Below are 22,335 nucleotides of genomic sequence, written 5' to 3'. Positions count from 1 at the left end.
ACACGAACAGAACTGTCCACGTGATCACGGACCCTTCCTTAACTCTTATCATGCGGAGAATTCTACTCGCATTTGAGCAAATGCAAGTAGGACTCCCATTCAAACCTTGCTGATTCAACATTGCCAGGACTGGCACACACAAAGAAGTGAGAGTGGGGACATGCATGGCACGGCAACATCACTCTTCTGCCTTTAAGCCCTCAAGCACTGAGGCTAATACCTGAACAGGGCTAGAGAGATTGTTCAAATTTTCAGTTAATGATATTTTTATTTTTATTTTTATTTATTTATTACACTTCTATACCGACCAATAGCCGGAGCTTTCTGGGCAGTCCACAAAAGTTAAAACAATTCAAAGTATAAAACAACAGTATAAAACCATAACATAAAATACAATATAAAAGCTCAACCAGATAAAAGCAGCAGGAAAGCAAAATTACAATTTTAAAACACCACGTTGAAATTTATTTATAGACTGTTAAAATGCTGGGAGAATAAAAAGGTCTTCACTTGGCGTCTAAAGGCATATAATGTAGGTGCCAAGCGAACCTCCTTAGGGAGCTCATTCCACAGCCGGGGTGCCACAGCAGAGAAGGCCCTCCTCCTGGTAGCCACCTGCCTCACTTCCTTTGGCAGGGGCTCGCAGAGAAGGACCCCTGAGGATGACCTTAGGGTCTGGGCAGGTACATATGGGAGGAGGCGTTCCTTCAGATAGCCTGGCCCCAAGCCATTTAGGGCTTTAAATGTTAATACCAGCACTTTGAATCAGGCCCGGACCTGGACTGGCAGCCAATGAAGCTGGAAAAGGATTGGCGTGATGTGGTCTTGTCGGCCAGTCCCTGTTAGTAACCGTGCTGCCCTGTTTTGTACCAGTTGAAGTTTCCGGACTGTTTTCAAAGGCAGCACCACGTATACGCATTGCAGTAATCCAAACGAGAGGTTATCAGAGCATGGATAACGGTAGCTAGGCTATCTCCGTCCAGATAAGGGCGCAGTTAGTATATCAGCCTAAGCTGATAAAAGGTGCTCTTTGCCACTGAGTTCACCTGTGCCTCAAGTGACAGTTCTGGATCCAAGAGCACCCCCAGACTATGGACCCGATCCTTTAGGGAGAGTGCAACCCCCTCCAGGACAGGGCAAACATCACCTCGCCGGACGGATGAACCACCCGCTAACAGTGCCTCCGTCCTGTCTGGATTGAGTCTCCATTTGTTCGCCCTCATCCAGTCCATTACCGTGCCCAGGCACTGGTTCAGAACAGCCACTGCCTCACCTGGGTTTGATGAAAAGGAAAGGTAGAGCTGGGTATCATCCACATATTAATGACACCTCAGTCCCCATCTTCGGATAACCTCCCCGGTCCATACAGGAACGTTTGACGAGATTGTTCAGATCTACAGTTAATGATATGGCATGACTTTTGAGCAGGCTATACCATATCCTTATCTGTATAAGGATGTGGTCCAGTCTGCTCTGAATTCATGTAGAAGATCACATGTATGGAGCTAGCATGTTCTCTCTGGTGTTTTAACTTTCAATTTGCAGGATGGTTTTTGATCTGGGGGTGTTTTCAAGGAAACCTGCAAGTGCGTTCTGTGACGGTACAGCCCCATGAGAGGACTATCCCATATTAGAACCATCATTTTTCAAACATACCTGCCTTTTGTTTGTTTGTTTATTTATTTGTTTCTGTTTTATATTCATTTACAGGATTTATATAGCACTCTGTATCTAAAAAGCAGGCAATAAAAGAAAAAAAAGGGGAGAATCAAAATACAGAATTAAAATATTTAAAATCAGATTATGCCAATAATGCTGAAGCTGGTAGGTCAGGGAAGATTTCTTTAAATTAAAAATGTCATCAGGAGGCATCTAAAACAAAACAATATTGGTGCCTGCCCTGACATCAACAGGCAGCGGGGAGTTCCACAGAATGGGAATCAGTACATTAAATATTATTAGTAGTATTAATATTAACTAGTATTAATATTAAATATCAATCTTAAAATTAATATAATTAATATTGAATATTGATATTATTAGTATTGATATTAAAATAGTATCTGTTGAACTGCTTTCAAGAGTACTGAATAACTATCAGGAACTCAAGACGGCAGTAACACTCCCTCCACACACACACACCCCAAAAAAACCTTCACCTGAATCATATAAACGTTAAAAATTAAAAAGAGGGGTGGGCTAATAAAAAGCAAACACCAACTGAGAATTAAAAGAAAAATTATCAAGCCATGATTCAAACAAATAGAAGAACTGAACAAATAGAATATATCTTTGTGCCACAAGGGAGATTTCTTTTCTTTAAAAAAATCAATATTGGACCCACTTTAGAAACTTGTTTGGATTGAAGAGCTACTTGAAATCAATTATTCATTCTCCCTGAGAGAGGGGAGAGGGAGCGAAGGTGACTTTGGGATGTACAGGCTCACACGGCCTCGCTCGGGGATTCCTGAGTTGGATTTCTGAAAGAAAGAACTGATGGGACTCAAGCCTTCCTGGAAGCTGATCTGCAAGAGACACTTAGGGGGGATCTACACAGCGGCGTGAAGGCGCTTGCATCCGCCTCCAGTGCGCCCCGAAACTCACTGTGTAGATCCTGGCCAGAAGAGGCAGAGAAGGAGGACGCGGCCCCGCATCGCCCCTCGCGGGGACTGGGCAAAAAGTTCCCAGGGCTCCTGTCAGATGCGAGGAGGAACGGCTCCAAGTGAGTGACACCGTTGGTGCCTAGAGCGTCCTTGCCGCTGCCGCCCACCTCCCCGCCGCGAAAGAGCCACCCGGGTCGGAGAGCTCGGCAGAAGAAGGAGGGGCCACCTTCTTCCACCGAGCTCTCCGACCTGAGTGGCTCTTTCGCCGGCAGCAGGAGGCCGGTAGGGAGGTGGGCGGCGGCAGCAAGGACGCTCTAGGCACCAACGGTGTCACTCACTCGGAGCCGTTCCACCTCGCATCTGACAAGAGCCCTGGGAACTTTTCGCCCCGTCCCTGCGAGGGGCGATGCGGGGCCTCCTCCTCCTCCTCCTCTTCTGGTCAGGATCTACACAGTGAGTTTTGGGGCGCACTGGAGGCGCACGCAAGCGCCTTCACACCGCTGTGTAGATCCCCCCTTATAGGACATAGCTAGACCTAAGGTTTATGCCTGGATCGTCCAGGGGTCAAACCTATTCATCGAGGTGACACACAGGGGATCCAGTGCTCAGACGGGCGAACCCTGGATAATCCCCGGATAAACCTTAGGTCTAGCTGTGGCCCTAGTCTCCGGACAGGAGCATTAAGGGGCTGGAGCATCTCCCCTAGGAGGGAAGGTTACAACAGCTGGGATTGTTCAGCTTGTGGGGTGGGGGGGGGGAAGGAGACTAAGGGGAGACATGATAGAGGTGGACAAAACCATGCATGGAGTGGAGAAGGTGGGCAGGGAGACCATTTTTCTCCCTCTCTCGAAATACTAGAACCCAATGGGGTCATCCCATGAAGCTGATGGGTGGGAGATTCAGGCCAGAGAAAAGGAAGGACTTCTTCACACAGCACAGAGTTAACATACAGAATTTACTACCACAAGATGTAGTGATGGCCACCAGTTTGGATGGCTTTAAAAGGGGGTTGGATAGATTCTTGGAAGAGAAGGCTATCAAGGGCTACTAGCCCTGATGTTTATGTGCTATCTCCAGTATTTGAGGCAGTAAGCCTGTAAACCAGTTACTGGGGAACATGGGTGGGAGGGTGCTGTTGCACCATGTCCTGCTTGTTCATCCCTGGCCGATGGCTGGTTGGCCACTGTGTGAACAGAGTGCTGGACTAGATGGACCCTTGGTCTGATCCAGCAGGGCTCTTCTTATGTTCTTATGGGAATGGGGGTGGGCAATGGTTTCTCACTGGTGAGGGACCTCTGCACGTCCTCAAAGGCATTAATCATAACCTATTAACCTCAGAGGACTGTTAAATCTCTGGGAGATGGGAACTAAGGATCTGTACTACTTTGTAATTAATGTTGTGCTGGTCTTGGACCGTAATAAAGTGATTGATTGATTGATTGATTGATTGCATTAATCTTCTTCATTTGCACCCCAGTTGTTCATTGGCATGGCCCTTGCCTTCGCAAACCATTTTCAGGGCACAGTTGACAGATCCCAAAACTGAATCCTGGACCAGGGGTGTTGAACCTCCGGCCCACGGGCCTGAAGCTCCCCACACAAGTTTCCCCAGATGGCCACGCCCCTTTCTCTTGACCACCGACACTTTGGTAGTTTCCTAGCTTTTACCCCCCTCCTTTTTGGGGGGGGGGGGCATTCTTAAAGGTTGAAATGGCTCTGCTAATGCTTAGTTACCTCTAGCTTTAAATTGAAATATGCTTGGGATTGGGATATTTTGGGCCGGCCACAAACAATCTTTGCCTTTGGCCTCATGCTTTTGGCTTTCAGCTCCACCTCCCACTGGAATGCACTTTGCATAAAACTGCTCCCAACTGGCACCAGGAGGAGTTTTAAGCAAACCTCATTTATCCTCTTGTTTGACGTGATGCATAAGTAGCCAGACAGGGAAATTTAAGTTTTATTGAGCCAGAGAAAGGGATGAGAGACAGAGACAGAGAGAGAGACTATCTTCACAGTGACGAATAGGGGTGCTAATCATTTAGAGAGAAGTTTTCACACCCTTCTGGCCTGCAAAGCCAGATACAACCTGCCAGCTATGCATTGACACCTTTCTGCCTGCAGTTTGCAAAATTGGGATAATTATTGAGTTCCCAGCAGCCCGCCACAGATGTCTGGCAAGTTGCATTTGGCTTGTTCCAGTATGGTGCAGTGGTTAGAGCAGAGTTGGGCAATTTATGGCCCTCCAGATATTTTGGACTATAACTCCCAGCATTCCTGATCATTGGCTGTGCTTGTTGGGCTTCTGAAAGGTAGAATACTGTACTAGATAGATAGATAGATAGATAGATAGATAGATAGATAGATAGATAGATTAGATTTATTTATTTATTTATTTATTACATTTTTATACCACCCAATAGCTGAAGCTCTCTGGGCGGTTCACATCCAACAGTGTTCTGATCCAACAGAGCTCTTCCCATGCTCATAACATGGAAAATAAATGTCCCTGGAATTTATTTATTTTTCAGGTTCTATGCTGCTGAAATCATTTGTGGCTTGCAATTCCTTCATTCCAAAGGGATTGTATACAGGTAGGACTTTTACCCTAAACCAGAAATTGGGCCTGTTCAGACAACATGCTAAGCCATGGTTAGGCTGTTAACCCTTTTTGCAGCAAATGGTTAGTGAGTATGTTTAAACCATGGTTATGTAGCCACCATGGTTAGGAATGGTTCATGATGCGCTAAGTCAACATGTTTCGCTCAAAATGCTCAACCACCGTGGCTTAGCATGTTGTCTGAACATGGTCAGTGTGTGTGTGTGTGTCTGTGTGTGTGTGTTCCAATCTATGGTGCTTATTTTCAAATAAAAGTGCACAGGATCACAGTGCCAGAAATTCTCTGAGAATTATAAGGTGGGATGAGTGTCTGTCCCAAAAGAAAAGGGTGTGGAATATCCTAGATGCGTACAATAAAATAAACATTGAGGTGCTGGATGGTATCCAAAATATTACATCCATTTTGAAATCCATAAGCAGACTGTTCAAAAGTTCCAGAAAAGCACTGCAATTGCAGAATTAGAATTGCAGAATTGTCCATCCATTTGGGAAACCAGGCCAACAAAGTCTGCTTCATCTTTATTAATTAACGAAACAATCCTATGCCTGGAGAGCATCTAGGGGGCCATAGAATATTTCAAATTCCTGGATCCGAGGTCAAAGACAAATCTCTGACCTCCAATCTAGAAGTCTGCACTCCAACCCCCTTCCCTCTCCCCAGTTGCACGGACAGAACCGCGCCGGCTACCTCTCCAAGGTCAAGAACACAACCTCAGAGAGGGGGTAAAGGGGGCATTCCAGTGGGTAGGGAGGATGCCTCTCCAGCCTCCTTCCCTACCCTTCTGAAGCGCCCCAGCTAGACAGGCAAAAAAGCCCGTCTAGCAAAAATGCAGAGTGGAACAGGGAGGTGAGGCTTGCCTGCACTGCTCTTCCCGTTCTGCACTGGATGACCGTGGGCACACGAGCAACGTCACAATGATGCAGGCCGGCTCACAGCAGTGAAGTAGCTGGCACAGAGCAAGAGGGAAGGGGCAATGCAGCGGACTCTTATGAGAAAGTATGTGCTCTTCACCCATGAAGAGAGCAGAGCTGTGGCTTTCATGACCCGCATTTTGCTGGAGAGAAATAGTGGACATTTCCTGGTTTCACACAACAACAACAACAACATATTGAACGATCTACATACCAAATGTATCGCCTTCTTTGCTGCACCGTCTGTGGTAGCGCCTTATTATATTTGATACCTGTGCAAATTGTAAAATAAATAACCAGCATCAAGGGTAGGGTTAGGCACCTGCAAGGGACCACCCGCAGCGGGGGCCCACTGACTGGGCATGTTTAAACTGGGCATGTTTAGCCTGGAGAAGAGAAGATTGAGGGGAGACATGATAGCACTCTTCAAATACTTAAAAGGTTGTCTCACACAGAGGAGGGCCAGGATCTCTTCTCGATCATCCCATAGTGCGGGACACAGAATAACGGGCTCAAGTTAAAGGAAGCCGGATTCCGGCTGGACATCAGGAAAAACTTCCTGACTGTTAGAGCGGTATGACAATGGAATCAGTGACCTAGGGAGGTTGTGGGCTTTCCCACACTTGAGGCCTTCAAGAGGCATCTGGACAATCATCTGGCAGGGATGCTTTAGGGTGGATTCCTGCATTGAGCAAGGGGTTAGACTCAATGGCCTTGTAGCCCCCTTCCAACTCTGCTATTCTATGATTCTATGATTCTATGACAAAAGCCCCCTGGAGTTGCTCTCCCGTTGCAACCTGCTTGTTCACCTGCCTCTTGCTCTGGCCCAAACAATGGTGTTGGTGAGGAGGAGGAGAAGGAGACGCCACTGCCAACTTCTGGCTCTCTGCCTGTCAGGCAAGCGAGTGGTAACAATGATGAGAAAGAGAGCAAGGAGCACCAGCAATTCGGGACAGTGGCATAAGAAGGTAGACTCACTAAGGCCGTAGCTAGACCTAAGGTTTATCCCAGGATTGTCCTGGGGTCAAACCTGTTCATCTAAGTGCCACACAGGGCATCGAGCGCTCAGGCAGGGACGAACCCGGGATGATCCTGGGATAAACCTTAGGTCTAGCTACAGCCTAAGTAAGAGGAGGACCATTGAGTGTGCCTTGCCCAATGGCCCTTAAAAACTGGACGCCGGCACTGTCAATAACAATGACAACATTCACAGATTCTACGTAGCTCAGTGTTATTTACACCAATGTGATGTGATACTTGGGCCATAGCTAGACCTAAGGTTTATCCCTGGATCGTCCAGAGGTCAAACCTATTCATCAAGGTGACACACAGGGGATCCAGTGCTCAGACAGGGGCGAACCCTGGATGATCCCAGGATAAACCTTAGGTCTAGCTGTGGCCTTGGTCCTACCTCATACACATGGAAATATCCCATCAGTGAAGCTTCCCTAACCTGGTGTCTTCCAGATGTGTTGGACTTAAAACTCCAATCATCCCTCAAGCCAGAATGGCCATTGGCCATGGAAGGCAGCACCCAACATGTCCAGAAAACACCAGATTGGGGGAAGGCTGCCATGGATTATATAACATGTTGTGTTTGAAGAGAGGAGCATTTTCAAAGAAGATTCCTAACCTGCTCCTCTCTTGCAGAGACCTCAAGCTGGATAATGTCCTCTTAGACAAGGAAGGGCATATCAAGATTGCCGATTTTGGGATGTGCAAAGAGAACATGTATGGAGATGCCAAGACAAGCACGTTCTGTGGAACCCCAGACTATATTGCACCAGAGGTAGGCATGACAGCATCGCTCACCATGTCTCTTGGCTATTAGTGATGATAAGAACACGAGAAGAGCCCTGCTTGTAGCAGACCAAGACCTTAGCTAGACGGGGTGAAATCCCGGGACCAGGGAGGGATGATCCCTTCCTTGCCCCAGGATCTCGCCCTACCCTTTGAGCCCGGTTTTTCTGTGGTCCCGGGCTGAGCCCAAGACCGCAGAATGTGTGGCCGGGCATCGCAGTTTGTCCCGGTTCCTCGTGGTTCCTCGTGAGGAGTCAGGACCCACACATGGGGCACAGAGCTCCTCAGGAGCACTGCGCCCATCGGGGGTGGGGTAGGGGGAGTGGGGAAAATATTTATTTATTTATTTAATTAATTAATTAATTAATTACATTTATATACCGCCCCACAGCCGAAGCTCTCTGGGCGGTTTACAACAATTAAAAATAGTAAACATTAAAAGTATACAAAAAATTAAAAAACATAAAAACCGTATGAAAACAACAGTATCCATTTAAAAACAACAATTCTGGGGGGAAACAATACTTTTTTAAAAAAAAACCTTACCTTTTGCACACGAGCACTCGTGCACATCTTCCCTTTTAAGAAAAAAACAAAATGGCAGACGTGACGCCTCTCCCTCTGAGGTCGGCGCACGCCGCGTGTGAACAGAGGGGGGATCTCACGATAAAAACATCACGAGATCCTCACGCTTCTGTCGCACAATAACAGGTAGGTCTAGCTGAGGCCCAAAAGTCCATCTAGTCCAGCACTCAGTTTTCACACTGCTCAACCAACTGTCAACTAGGAACCCACAAGCAGGACACGGGTGCAGCAGATAATGGAATCACCCAAACTAGAGGAACTACAGCTTTGAATGATGGAAGTGTGATGACCTTGTCTTTACCTGAGGATTCTCTGAGATGTGGTTTCTGTACGTAGCTGGTCCTAGATCAAGAGCCAGCAATTTGTGGCCCTCCAGATAGTTTTGATCTACAATTGTAGGAAAATGTTTTTAAAAATCCCTAACCATTAGCTATTTGGGCTAGGGCTGATCAGAGTTGTAGGCCAAAACATGTGGAGGGCCACCAATTGCCCACCCCTATCCTAAATGCTGATAACACTTGATTTCCCTAGTGCCAAGTGTCATTTGAGGATTTGTGCATTCTGTCCTGTGGTATAGACACTTGGAAATTCTTTAACAGTAATTAGTCTGAGATCAGGCTTTCCACCTTTTACTTCGAATTCTCAACCAATCTGTTAGTCTCAGCCCAGCTGAGGTACAGGGCCTCATGAATCACCTCTGCCTCTGAGACAGCCAAGTGGAATGGAATGCAGTTCCTGGGCCTGTTCAGACAACACACTAAGCCATGGTTAGACCGCTAAACTTTTTGCAGCAAATGGTTAGAGTGCATGTTTAAACTGGTTTTGTTGCCACCATGGTTAGGAATGGTTCTCACAACACACTAAGCCATCATGTTTAGCTCAAAATGCTTAACCACCATGGCTTTGCATGTCGTCTGAACAGGATCAGTGTCTAGTATTTTATGGAAACCTCACCAATTTAAGTCTCGGGATTTTGCCCATGTTGTTCTTTTCCCAAATTCATTTTTCACGTTCCTGGATGAGAAATCCTTCCCAGACCAATATAAATCTGGCTTCTCTTTTGGTTTCTGCTTTAGTAGCCATGTTGGGTGATACAGGTGCAGAGGCATCTGTGGACCTCTCAGCAGCTGTATAAATCCACCTTCCCCAACCCACTGCCTTCCAAATAGGTTGGACTACAACTCCCATCATCCCAAGCCAAGGTAAACCAATTATGGAAGTTGTGTCCCAACCCATGCGAAGGGAAGGGTGCGTTAAATTGATACATTCTCTTAACATGTTCAAAGAGGGCCAGGAGATGGCTTTGAAGCTCTTTCTTCCCTAGTTGTTAGCAGAAACAGACATTCTTGTTCCAAAATGCTTCTCATTGATTAATTTCCAAACCTGGAATACTGGCTGAAATATATTAGCCCAATACCTACTTTAAAAAGCAAGGGACAGTAACATCTAGTGGTATTGGCAATTTGTAAATAACTACCTAGTATCTCTAAGTGTTTATATAGTATATGTGACCACTGAGGAAGACCCTCCCTTAGGGTCGAAACGCATTGGGTCTGTTTGTTTTTTTAAAAAAATTTCCTTGACTTTGAGTGTTTTTAATGGGTTTGTGGTATTTGTTAAAGTGTTCTTAATGTGTTCTTAAATGTCAGACTACACAGCCCTACAGTGGCAATATACTTTTTTTATGTACTAGTGAAACTTATTGATATATTAAAAGGCTTTTATCATACTTATCCACCTTTGTAGTATATGTGAACATGGATAGTGATATGATCCGCCCCTTTCTCTTACTTTATTAATTTCATTAATGCCCATTTATTTTAATTAAAATTTAATACGACGTTGACTTTATTATTGCTATTTTAGTACCTTTTTAAAAAAGAATTGCATAAACATCTGAGAGTCATTTTAAAAAAAGAGAGAGAGAAGTGTTGTCCTAAATCAATCGATCAATCAATAAAGACAACCAGATGATTCATCTGTGGAACTCATTGCCACGTTAATTACTTCGAAAAGAGATTTGCTGAAGAAGTCCACAAACTGCATTCACCTTAAGCACAGCCTTCATGTCATTCTTGTCCTGCAGGGAACTCATGAAAAGGAAGCAGGGAAGAATGCATTACCATCATGCTCAGCCTGTGAACTTGTGGGTGGACCAAGGGACAGGTTGTGAGTGGTGGCCATGATCCTTTTGCCAACTATGCCAGGGGTTACAATGCTATACCTAAAGCAGGAAGGAGCCAAAGTGCAACGGTAGAGCCTATGTTTTGCATGCAGAGAGTCCCAGATCTAACTTCCCATTAACCTCTGCACTGTATGGAGAACTTCTAATCAGAATGAGGAACACTGGGCTAGAGGGACCAATGGGCTGACTCAGCATAAGAAAGCGGGTTCTTATGCTTCAGCTTCCCCGCTTCTTCAAGTCTCCATCCTCTTTCCTCAACAGATCCTGCTGGGGCAAAAATACAGCACATCCGTTGACTGGTGGTCCTTTGGCGTCCTTCTGTACGAGATGTTGATCGGCCAGTCTCCCTTCCATGGCCAGAACGAAGAGGAGCTCTTCCAGTCGATCCGCATGGACAGCCCGTTCTACCCTCGCTGGCTTGACAAGGACGCCAGGGACCTCTTAGTAAAGGTGAGGTCGGGAAGAGGGATGGACTGGATTAAGGAACGTCCTTTCCTGGCTGAATCCATCTCCCACAGCTTCCCAAACACACAATCCCACTCAACCTTTTCTTCTTAAGAAGCCCTGTTTCCTTTGCACTAGAATCGGAGCCTTTCCAGATAGAATCGCAGGGACTCTGCTACATGGGCTGAGTTCCCTTTGGAGGAGAGAAAGCCATGAAAATTGGCGCTGTACCAAATTCTGCTGAATGTTGTTTCCTTCAACTATATGGAAGGGAGGAGGGAGGGGGATATTTCGGTCCCCAGCATACTGTGGGTACAATTGGGGGTAGGGGTGGGTTGGTCCCTGAACTGTGTCATCATGTCTTGAAGGAAGGAGGTTGGCAGGCAGAAACAGCTACCCTAGACCTTACATAATAATACCTTGAAAGACCCTTATGGGGTTGTGGAAGCTAGAGTGAATCTCCTGCTTCTAATGATGCTAGCATCAGGCTGTAGACCCAACCTCTCTCTCTCTCTCTCTCTCTCTCTCTCTCTCTCTCTCTCTCTCTCTCTCTCTCTCTCTCTCTCCTTAGTTAGACCAGGCTATATCCCAGGGTGATACCCGGGATCATCCCTGTGTGTCCACATGACGCACAGGGGATCCCAGGATCAAGGAGGGATCATCCCTCCCTTGCCCCGGGATATAGCCCTACCCTTTGGGCCCACTTTTTCCGTGGTCTCGGGCTGAGCCCCGAGACCACGGAGCTTGTGGCCTGTTTCCGCAGCTTGACCCCGTTCCACGCTTTTACTCGCACGGAGCCGGGAGCTGCGTCCATCAGGGCTAGGATGGGGGGAGTGGGGAAATCAATTTTTTTTAAAAAAAACAACTTACCTTGTGTTGCTCGAGCGCTCATGCGCTGCTGGCCCTTTAAAAATAAAAAATGGCGGGCACGACACCTCTCTTCTTAAGGTCATCATGCCTTACATGTAAATGGGGCTGAGATCTCACGTTATTCACAACACGAGGTCTCCCTTCCTCTTCCCCCGGGCTTTACAGTAGGTCTAGCTAAGGCCTCTCTCTCTCTCTCTCTCTCTCTCACACACACACACACCTGCAACTCCTCTTACCTTCACATTCCTCTATTTCCGGTAAGTATCTCATTGAAACACTGGGAGATTCCCAGCTATCGCCTAACAATAGGCATGTCAGGGAAATCTGTTCGGGGGGTGGGGGAGAAGTTTGACAAAACTTCCTAGGTTTGGTTCGCTGCACTTCATTGAGGTTCCTGCTGTGGTGTCTGACTCAGTCTGCAGTGGATCGGGCCAGTTGCTGGATTTCTCCAGGCATATCGCACCTTTCCCCCCCCGCTGCAGATTCTGCAATTTGCGCAAATTTCTGGCCCATTTGCGCAGATTTCTGGTCAATTCTGAACCACCGCGCGCTGTTTCATGTAGCCTTCTGTCGCTTTCCAGCTTTTTGTAAGAGAACCAGAGAGGAGGCTGGGGGCCAAAGGGAGTATCCGCCAGCATGCCTTCTTCCAAGAAATCAACTGGGAACCACTGGAAGAAAGAGCCGTAGAGCCACCTTTCAGACCGAGAGTGGTGAGAACCAACCTTGACTTTGTTTGTTCCCTTTCCATGTTCTTTGCTTCTCTGCAAAGCTCGTAGCCCTAATGGCAGAACATCGGGCTGAAGTTGCTTCCCAGCCCCTCACTAACGGTTGAGCTGTCTTGTGGACGTGCCCCATGCAGCTGATATTTAGCCATGCTTAGAATGCCTTACGAACACAAAATGCTTCAAAACAGGGTTAATTAGAAGTCTATCCATTTCGGAGCGCCTTCACAAGGAAGGATAATATGTAAATATAATATTTTAAATACATGTATATACTAGGAGTGTGCTTTGCCTTGGTCCCGAGCCCTGAATCCGAGTCGAAGCGGGCTGATTCGGCCCACCTCAACCCGAATCTAGTTTGGGACCGGATTGGGCTGCCTTAGCCCGAAGCAGCTGAAGTGTTTTGGGTGGATTCAGCCCAATGGCCAGCCTCTGCCCCTCCATCTGCCTGCCATTTTTGACTGCTGTAGTTTAAAACAGTAAACCTATGGTAGGTCAAAGTGGCTATCCTGGAAGTTGGGTGACTCGACAGATTTGTAGTCCAAACACATCTGGCTGTAGCGATGGGGTTTGTAGTCCAACACATCTGAAGGGTACCAGGTTGGGGAAGGCTGGGTTAGTCTATGGACCAAGGGTCTTGGTGATAGAGCTTACTCCAATTTCTCTCTCCTTCTGAAAGAAATCACCAGGTGACTGCAGCAACTTCGACAAGGAATTTCTGAATGAGAAACCCCGGCTGTCACTCGGAGACAGAACCCTCATCAACAGCATGGACCAAAACATGTTCAGCGATTTCTCTTTTACCAGCCCCATCATGGACAAGCTGCTATCCTGAGGAACACCGGAAGATCTCGAAGGCCCAGAAACGGCTATGAAAAACACACCTGAAGTCTCTGAGTCAGTTGAAGTCATGCTCCTCTTCCACTGGTGGCAATGTCTTGGATCCAAAGGTGTCCTTCTGCTAGTGGAAAGCTTCTTCCGCTCACAAAAGGGCTGCTTCCAACCTACTAGAAGAGCGCTACGTGGGAATAGTGACACACACACACAAGCACACAAATCCGGAGAAGATCTTCTTTTCGTACAAACTTTTGTGCAAGACTCTACACAAACTAAGGGCCACTGTCTTGGGTCAGCATCGTCGGGCACTTGCTGGGGCCCCACACTCCAGTAAGGGGCAGGGGTGGCCCTCGACTAACTGCCAGCAAAAGTCTCACCATCCCCAGGCAGCATGGCTGTGGATGATAGGAGTTGGGGAAAGTAGGCATCACCCTTCCTGCTGCTTTCACCTGTTGTAGGCTACAATTGCAAGACAAGAGATGCATTAGGTGTGTCTTGCAATGTTCTTTTCAAGGTAACCACTTTTTAATTGACCTGTTACTTATTTGTTGTGGGTCTGTGTACACTCACACATACACACACACACACACTTCAATCTCTGGCATCTCCTGTTAAGGTGACAATAAAGATCTCTACTTGAGACTCAGTAGAACTGCTACCAGTTAGAGCTTTTCTGCACGAGGCATTTGTTATGCACCCATCATTCCTACTAAGATTGTTTATGGGTTCTTTAGACAACATTGTGACCCCCATCCCCACCCCCAGTTTCACTTCTGTTTGTAAATGGCACTTTCCACTTTTTTTTTTCAGAGCAAGGGAAATGGGGTATTATTTCTGATGGCAAAACAAAGCACGGTTTACTCTTGGGTATTTGCACTATTCTGCTGTGCCACAGTGCCACCTAGAGGTTATCTAGTGGGGAAGCAGGAAAGGAAACACTCCTCATGTAGTGCTTGGATCTCAATTCAGCGAGGCAAACTGAAAGCAGGTGCAGTGGGTTAACAGCCTCGTGTAGAAAAGCCCTCAGAGTAGATAACATGGGGCTAACTGGACAAATACTCTAACTTGGGTATAAGGCAGCTTCTTATGTTCCTATATCCAGCCATCTTCTGAAATTGCATTTCAGCTCCAAGGAATACGATATTTCCCAGGCACTCCAACCACTATAACTTTGTACAAGGGGAAAATCCACTTCTGGTCCAAACTGTGATTTCAGCTGCCACATGGAATGCAGTTGTGCATGAGTCACAGGCCTAGGGTGGCCATATGGAAAGGAGGACCGGGCTCCTGTATCTTTAACAGTTGCATAGAAAAGGGAATTTGAGCAGGTGTCCTTCGTATGCATGCAACACCTGGTGAAATGCCCTCTTCATCACAACAGTTAAAGCTGGAGGAGCCCTGCCCTCTTTTGGATCTGGGCAGGCTAATACACCTCCTGCAGCTTTAACTGTTGTGCAATGAAGAAGGAATTTCACCAGGTGCTGCATGCATACAAATGACGCCTGCTGAAATTCTCTTTTCAGTACAACTGTTAAAGATACAGGAGCCCTGTCCTCCTTTCCGTATGGTCACTTTACTCAGGCCCCTCCTGGATGTTGCCCAGGCTAGGGTGACCACAGGGACAGGTGGACAGGGCTCCTGTATCTTTAACAGTTGCATAGAAAAGGGAATTTGAGCAGGTGTCCTTTGTATGCATGCAGCACCTGGTGAAATGCCCTCTTCATCACAACAGTTAAAGCTGGAGGAGCCCTGCCCTCTTTTGTATCTGGTCAGGCTAATACACCTCCTGCAGCTTTACCTGTTGTGCAATGAAGAAGGAATTTCACCAGGTGCTGCATGCATACAAATGACGCCTGCTGAAATTCTCTTTTCAGTACAACTGTTAAAGATACAGGAGCCCTGTCCTCCTTTCCATATGGTCACCCTAGCCCAGGCTGTGAATGGTGAGAAGGAGCAACACGACTGCCCTGCTACTTTGTGAAGCTTTTGCCTATTTATTTGATTTAAATCTCTGCAGGCTGTGAACTTCTGCTCTCTAGTGCAGGGGTGCACAACTAAACCCACTTGGGGAAAAAATAAGCAAGAGAACAGTGCAGCTTTTCACCAAATCTGAAACATGCAATCTAGCAGTTGGATCCAGATTTAATCATACTCAGAGCAGACCCATTGAAATCAATGGGACTTCAGTTAGTCATGCCTAATTGAAGTCTCATAGATTTCAATGGGTCTCCTTTGAGTATGGTGAAATCTGGATCCAACCCTCATTGCCTTGTTGGCTCCATCCAGTGACTGACTCTTCTGAAGATGTTGGTTTGTCTCTAGCCTTAAAGAGAATTCTCAGCACCCATCACCAAACTTTTCTAGGTTCCTTTGAGGAGGAGCCATGACAGTTAAACTGAGGCCCAGCTCCAGGTTCGAGGGTGCCCTTGACAAATTGCCCTCCAATGAGGCCTTCTTCTAAATCCATGGATGGCCTCCTATTTCAGTGGAACCTAAGCAGGCTGCTGTTTTAAATTTCTGAGAATGCCCCAAAGCAGTTATGTTGAGGGCCTTGTGGGAAATTTAAAATGGCAACTCGCAGGCGCAGGAGGCCAAGGTATGAGTATCAGTGGGTCACATTAGCTGCCAGAGTATGTTGGGTGCTGATACCAGGCCCGGTTAAACTGGTATAACACCAATATAATCTACACTTGTTGTTTGGCGCCAACAGTTTGACGCGGTTGCAAAAAAAGCAAATGCTATTTTGGGCTGCATTAGTAGAGGTATAGCTTTCAAATCATGTGAGGTACTGGTTCCTCTCTATTCGGCCCTGGTTAGGCCTCATCTGGAGTATTGCGTCCAGTTCTGGGCTCCACAATTCAAGAAGGATGCAGACAAGCTGGAGCGTGTTCAGAGGAGGGCAACCAGGATGATCAGGGGTCTGGAAACAAAGCCCTATGAGGAGAGACTGAAAGAACTGGGCACATCTCCAGGCACATTTAGCCTGGAGAAGAGAAGATTGAGGGGAGACATGATAGCACTCTTCAAATACTTGAAAGGTTGTCACACAGAGGAGGGCCAGGATCTCTTCTTGATCCTCCTAGAGTGCAGGACACGGAATAATGGGCTCAAGTTAAAGGAAGCCAGATTCCGGCTGGACATCAGGAAAAACTTCCTCACTGTGAGAGCAGTATGACAATGGAACCAGTTACCTAGGGAGGTTGTGGGCTCTCCCACACTAGAGGCCTTCAAGAGGCAGCTGGACAACCACCTGTCAGGTATGTTTTAGGGTGGTTTCTTGCACTGAGTGGGGAGTTGGACTCAATGGCCTTATAGGCCCCTTCCAACTCTACTATTCTATGATTCTGTGGATAAGCTCTTTATCTAGGGTAACCATATTTGGGGAACCAAAAAGAAGACACCCAGTGGGGGGTGGGGGGCAGGAAAGCATGAGTGGCCCTCAAGCAACCACGACTTCTCAGCCAAAATGGGGCTGACAATACTGACCTAATTTATTCTACTCTGCTCAACACTGGATGGTCCTCCTGCCCAGTCTCCAGTGCAAAGGACCACACACATGGCAGGCAAATTCATATTGCACAGACTTCCTCCCTCCAGTATTTAGAACATACAGGCCCACTATCCTAATGGCCCTGACCATCATAACGGTGGGCATTTTTTTTCCATGTGAAGGTTCTCAGTGATGTTAATAGAAAAGGTCTGCAGGATCCATGGTTTTTGCTTCGGTCAATAAAAGAGCTGTGTGTGCACATTCCTTGCAGCCGGATTGTGGTGTTTAATTAGAATTGTTAATATGGATTTTTAAAAAAAAAAAAAGAAAAAGAAAAAAAGAAAAATATTTGTGATGTTTGTAGAAATGAATAAAAATGCTGCCCGTGGAAATATTTGCCAATGTATTTAGGGGAATGCTCACGGTCAACATGACACAGTGTCCTGTGATCTTAGTTTCAGGGTTCACCGTGGATATGCTTGCGCCTGAAAGTGGGAAGACAGGGGAGATACCCCATCAACACTTCTTCTGTCCTTTTTTAGAACCACACAGAGATGGAGGCATGTCTTTGGTTTGAAGTGGTGGGCCTCAAATTTTGCATGTCTGTTCTAGTTCTTCTAGCCTAGCACTGATGTTCTTCTTTTGGCTGGGTCTGACTCAGCACTAGGGCAAATTAAGGGGAATTCCAAAGGCAAGTCAATAAACAGGCAAAGGTCAAGCATAGAGATGGCCCCTTAAGAGAACAGCTGTAGGCAGGATACAGGCAATGGTCAAAGGCACGGTATTGCAAAGCCAGTGGGTGGTTTCCAGAAGAAAGATCTGAGGTGCATCTGAGGTCTAAACACAGGTGAGTAGTCAGATACAAACACAGTTCAAGAAGTAGAGTCAAACAGGAGTCCAGAGTTCAGTAATTCAGAGGTTCAGTCACAAGGCAATGCTGGGGATACTGGAGCTGAAAGGAAGATATTGTTCCAGCAGTGGCTAGACAAACCAAAGGCTGCTATATACAGAGCTTCCTGAGCCCTACCCGTGGTTCAGCTGCAGATCATTACAGACCCTCTGGCAAAAGTCCTATTGGTGGGGAGGGCTTTGCTCACAAAAAGACCCTTACTCTTGAGGAGTTCTCCATTGTATCTGAGCAGTCCTTCTCAAAGGAACCTGACTGGCCTGCCTCTTAAGAGGGTTTATTTAGATATACATTCAGGTTGAGCATAGATGGATTCACAGCATTAACACTCCAGAAGATGCTGCTTTCCTATTAAGTTTCTAGTGAGTCTGTGCATTGGATTTGTTCAATGCCTGAACTGAATCAGGCTATTACAGACCCTTTCTTGTGCCTCCCAAGACAAAGCGGGTTCACTTCCAAAGTGACCAGAAGCGAACCTGGACCCTCACAAGGCGGTGCTACCAATTCGGTCTTTGGAGATGCGACATTCTGTCTCCTCTCCAAATACCGTCCATGAGTTCTGCCAGCCTGGAAATATGCCAGGCTGGCATGATATTTCCTCGATCTCCCCCACTGCTTCCTGGTGTGATCAGCTTCCTTCATCCAATGAGGCAGAGTCCTCTAGGGGAGGCATGACATAGAGTTTTTGGGCCAGGCGGCTGTAATTACTGTTGAAATATGGGTGTACTTACTATGAAACTGGGTTCATGTTTGATTGTTTTGTCTTTCTGTTGTTTGCAAGTGCTGTGAAAAATAATTCCTCCCCAGCACCCCCTTTTATTACTGTGAGGATTGCAGCTAAGCTCAGAAGGAAATGTGAGGAACATGAGTGTCAGATGACATCAGCATCTCTGCTAATTAAAAGAAATGCTGGCACTGTGTCCCTGTGAACTCTAGCTCTACTACACCACTGCCTGGTTGGCCCTGAGAAGAATCAAGCCGTGGCTCCTGGCCTCACACATCAAATTCCTTCCTTCCTGTTAACGTTTTGCAATAACACCTCCTCCTTTGGAAGGCAGCCAAGCAGTTGGGCTGATGATGACTCACTTTCTGAAAAGCATCAGTACGGAAAGATCACTGTCAATGCTTAGTCACACACAATGGCTGCTTTTATTTAAAGGAAAATGTAGCGTGACAGGATTGTCATCGGTCACGAGTGAAAGGCGAGCCTGGCTCCTCTTACCCCAAGAGCCCGGGACAGAACGGACCAAGTCATGAGCTAAAAAATTTCCACTCATTGCACCAGGTCGGGTTTTTGCACATTTATTCAAGGAACAAAGTCATCCACGCCATAATCCTATGCATCTCTGCTCAGAAGTAAGTCCCACTGTGTTCTATGAGACGTGCTACCAGGGAAAGGTATAGAGGATTGCAGCGTCGCAAAGCAGCTTTGGGTCTTCATTTATTGATTTGAAACAGTGCTACCCTGCCTTTCATTTTTACAGTTCCCGGGATGGCATACGGTCCCCCCAAATGTTGAAAAGTATGCAACTAGGGAAGTTGTGGGCTCTCCCACACTAGAGGCATTCAAGAGGCAGCTGGACAACCATCTGTCAGGGATGCTTTAGGGTGGATTCCTGCATTGAGCAGGGGGTTGGACTCGATGGCCTTGTAGGCCCCTTCCAGCTCTGCTATTCTATGATTCTATTAAAAGAGCAGCAAGCGTTGAAAACAAATTTGGCAGACGTTAAAAGCAGACTAGAAAATGTGGCACTCAGCAAGCCTCCCTGGGGAGGGTGTTCCATCCCACAACATCAATTTTTTGTAAACCGCCCAGAGAGCTTCGGCTATTGGGCGATATAAAAATGCAATAAATAAATGAATAAGTTCATTTCTCCAGTCACCAACCACCTAACTGCAGAACTGCTGAGGCACAGTCTTCCTTAACTTGGACTACAGTTCCCAGCATACACTTCCCTGTGCCTGTTTGCATTCTCTTTCCCTCCTTATTGTTTACTACAACTTTATTAGATTGTAAGCCTATGCGGCAGGGTCTTGCTATTTACTGTGTAATCTGTACAGCACCATGTACATTGATGGTGCTATATAAATAAATAATAATAATAATAAAGTGAGTGTGGGTTGGGGAAGGCTGACCTGGCAGGTTCATTTGGGAGTAAGCGTCCTTTAGGTACCCAACTTCCAGGCCATAAAAGGCTTTCAAGGTCAAAACAAGGTTTGAATTGCACTCTGAAATAAAACCAGTCTATATTCTAGCATCCATATATTGGACAATTGATGTTAGCAAGCAGTTGTCCAAGGCACATACATAATGCATTTCAGCAGGACTGAAGAACCTGTAACCATCCGGATGTTCTGGGACTCCAACTCTCATCAGCCTTAGCCAACATGGATCCCGCCTTTTTTCCTGCAAGGAAGAGAAGGCGGCGTACAAAATCCTCCTCCTTCTCCTCTCCATTTTATCCTCACAACAACAACCCTGTGAGGTAGGTTGGGCTGAGCGTCTGTGACTTGCCCAAAGTCACCCAGTGGGTTGGCCGAGTGGGAACTACATCCCAGATCTCCCAACTCCCAGTCCGACACTCTAGCCGCTACATCACACTGGCTCTGTGCTATGTGCTTCCTCCAGTATCTGAGGCAGTAAGCCTATGTACACGAATTGGTGGGGAACATGGGAGGGAGGGTGCTCTTGCATTCACAACCATCTCGTGGGCTTCCCACTGGTGTGAACAGAATGCTGGACTAGATGGACCCTGTCGGTAGCAAAGTTTCTCCCCGGCTAGAGAGAACACAGCTGGAAGATTTTACGTGCACAGTGGCAGCCACAGAGATATTATAGACAGACCACAGCAGACAGTAGTTCTTCAATAACGATTTACTGAGGCATAAGACTTAGGTTACTCAAAGATATATACAGCATTTTATTTCAAACTCACAGTACCATGGACATCAATTTACACAGGAGAGAAGAAGTAAAGATAGATTTCTGTACAGGACTTATATACAACACATTATCTTTCTAGACAATTTAGCCCTAATTGGCAATCAGACCACTCCTGCCAAGACTCTGATTGTTAACCTTGATATTTCAGTTGGCTGATGAAACATCCTGTAAATCTTACATCAGGGAGGGTGAGTCTAAAACTGTGGACAATGGAAATCCAATCCCGGACAGACCCTTCGTCTGATCTACCATGGCTCTTTTTATGTTCTTATATTCCATTCAAGAGCTTGAGCTATGGAATTTTCCTTCTCCAGGAACAGCTTGTTAGTTTTCCAGTTAGAAGTTCCACCTTATTCAAGTCAACTGAGGCAGGGAAGCCGGACGTCTTTCTTATTTGTACGGGGAAGAATAGCATTCTCTGTGTTTTTTGAGTCTCTCCTGGGGAACAATGGATTGGATGGTCAAGTGATGGTGTCCTTCCATGCATATGTGGGCTGCAGAGAATGGGTGGGGAGAAAGAGAGCATGTGATTCACTTACATCTCAAGTCAATCACCATGGATGCAAATACAGGGCATCCAACTGCATTTGGAATACATCACAGTGTGCCGTCTGCCTCCTGCAAACGTTCTTGCTTTTACCCAACGGTGAGTCAGCAAGGAAAATGTAATATGAGTTTCAGTTATTGGCGAGTCATTTCAAAAGAAGCAAACAGGCTGTCTAACCACTGCAGTTCGACTGTATTACGGCACCAGACAAGACTAAAACTAACACCATGCCGAAAATTTCTCCAACATTATTTTCGACCACCCTCATTCAATTTGATCGGAAAGAAATCGTTTCCAAAAAGACATTTGAGGACTTCCATCAGACGAGTGTTTTACTGCACACTTATTACTGGGGACTCACAGATTTTTGTGGGTCCCTCTCACGACATTGTCTGCCTCCCATGCGCCTTCTGCCCCTTCTAGCCTTCTTCACGCCACAAAAAACACACACTAGTAAATCCGACTTATTTTTAAAGATGGAAGTTGCCACTATCTCCTGCTTTGTGCAGGAGAAGCAGCGGGATCAAAACAGCCCACTGAATGGACCACGTTGTTTACTTCCTCTTTCAAAAGAGGAAGTAATGAGGGACAAACGGGTGGGCGGGAAAGCGACGGTAAGCAAACGCGATTTTCCCCTGTGTGATGATGTTCAAAGGAAAAGCAATTCCGGAGAAATTGTCATGCATTACAGACAAGATGTATCTGCCATCACCCCTCAGGAATGTAACCTTTGGAAGAACCTGGGAGAAGTGCTGAGCCCTAAAGAATGCCAACGAGAGCTGAGCCAAAAATTTCTCAGCACACTTTCTTTTCTCAGAAAAGTCCAGAGGTTTTTCTTTTCTTATCCCCCTAGAAATAAAAGACCACTTTAT

General features: G+C 46.4%; 1 protein-coding gene across 1 annotated transcript in view; it reads left to right on the top strand.

The window, feature by feature from the left end:
• The window catches only part of PRKCQ (protein kinase C theta), a 56,514-nt gene extending 42,474 nt beyond the window's left edge, over nt 1–14,040 (top strand). The window contains exons 14-18 of the mRNA XM_063134698.1: nt 5,132–5,194; nt 7,783–7,921; nt 10,964–11,152; nt 12,598–12,726; nt 13,418–14,040. Coding sequence (XP_062990768.1) covers nt 5,132–5,194; nt 7,783–7,921; nt 10,964–11,152; nt 12,598–12,726; nt 13,418–13,573 — 676 coding nt within the window. The 3' untranslated portion in view covers nt 13,574–14,040. The remainder of the gene's footprint in view (nt 1–5,131; nt 5,195–7,782; nt 7,922–10,963; nt 11,153–12,597; nt 12,727–13,417) is intronic.
• The last annotated feature ends 8,295 nt before the right edge of the window (nt 14,041–22,335 follow it).

The sequence above is a fragment of the Elgaria multicarinata genome, chromosome 9 (genome assembly GCF_023053635.1).
Source record: "Elgaria multicarinata webbii isolate HBS135686 ecotype San Diego chromosome 9, rElgMul1.1.pri, whole genome shotgun sequence".
NCBI classification, from domain to species: domain Eukaryota; kingdom Metazoa; phylum Chordata; class Lepidosauria; order Squamata; family Anguidae; genus Elgaria; species Elgaria multicarinata.
This window is presented reverse-complemented; position numbering and strand designations above follow the sequence as displayed.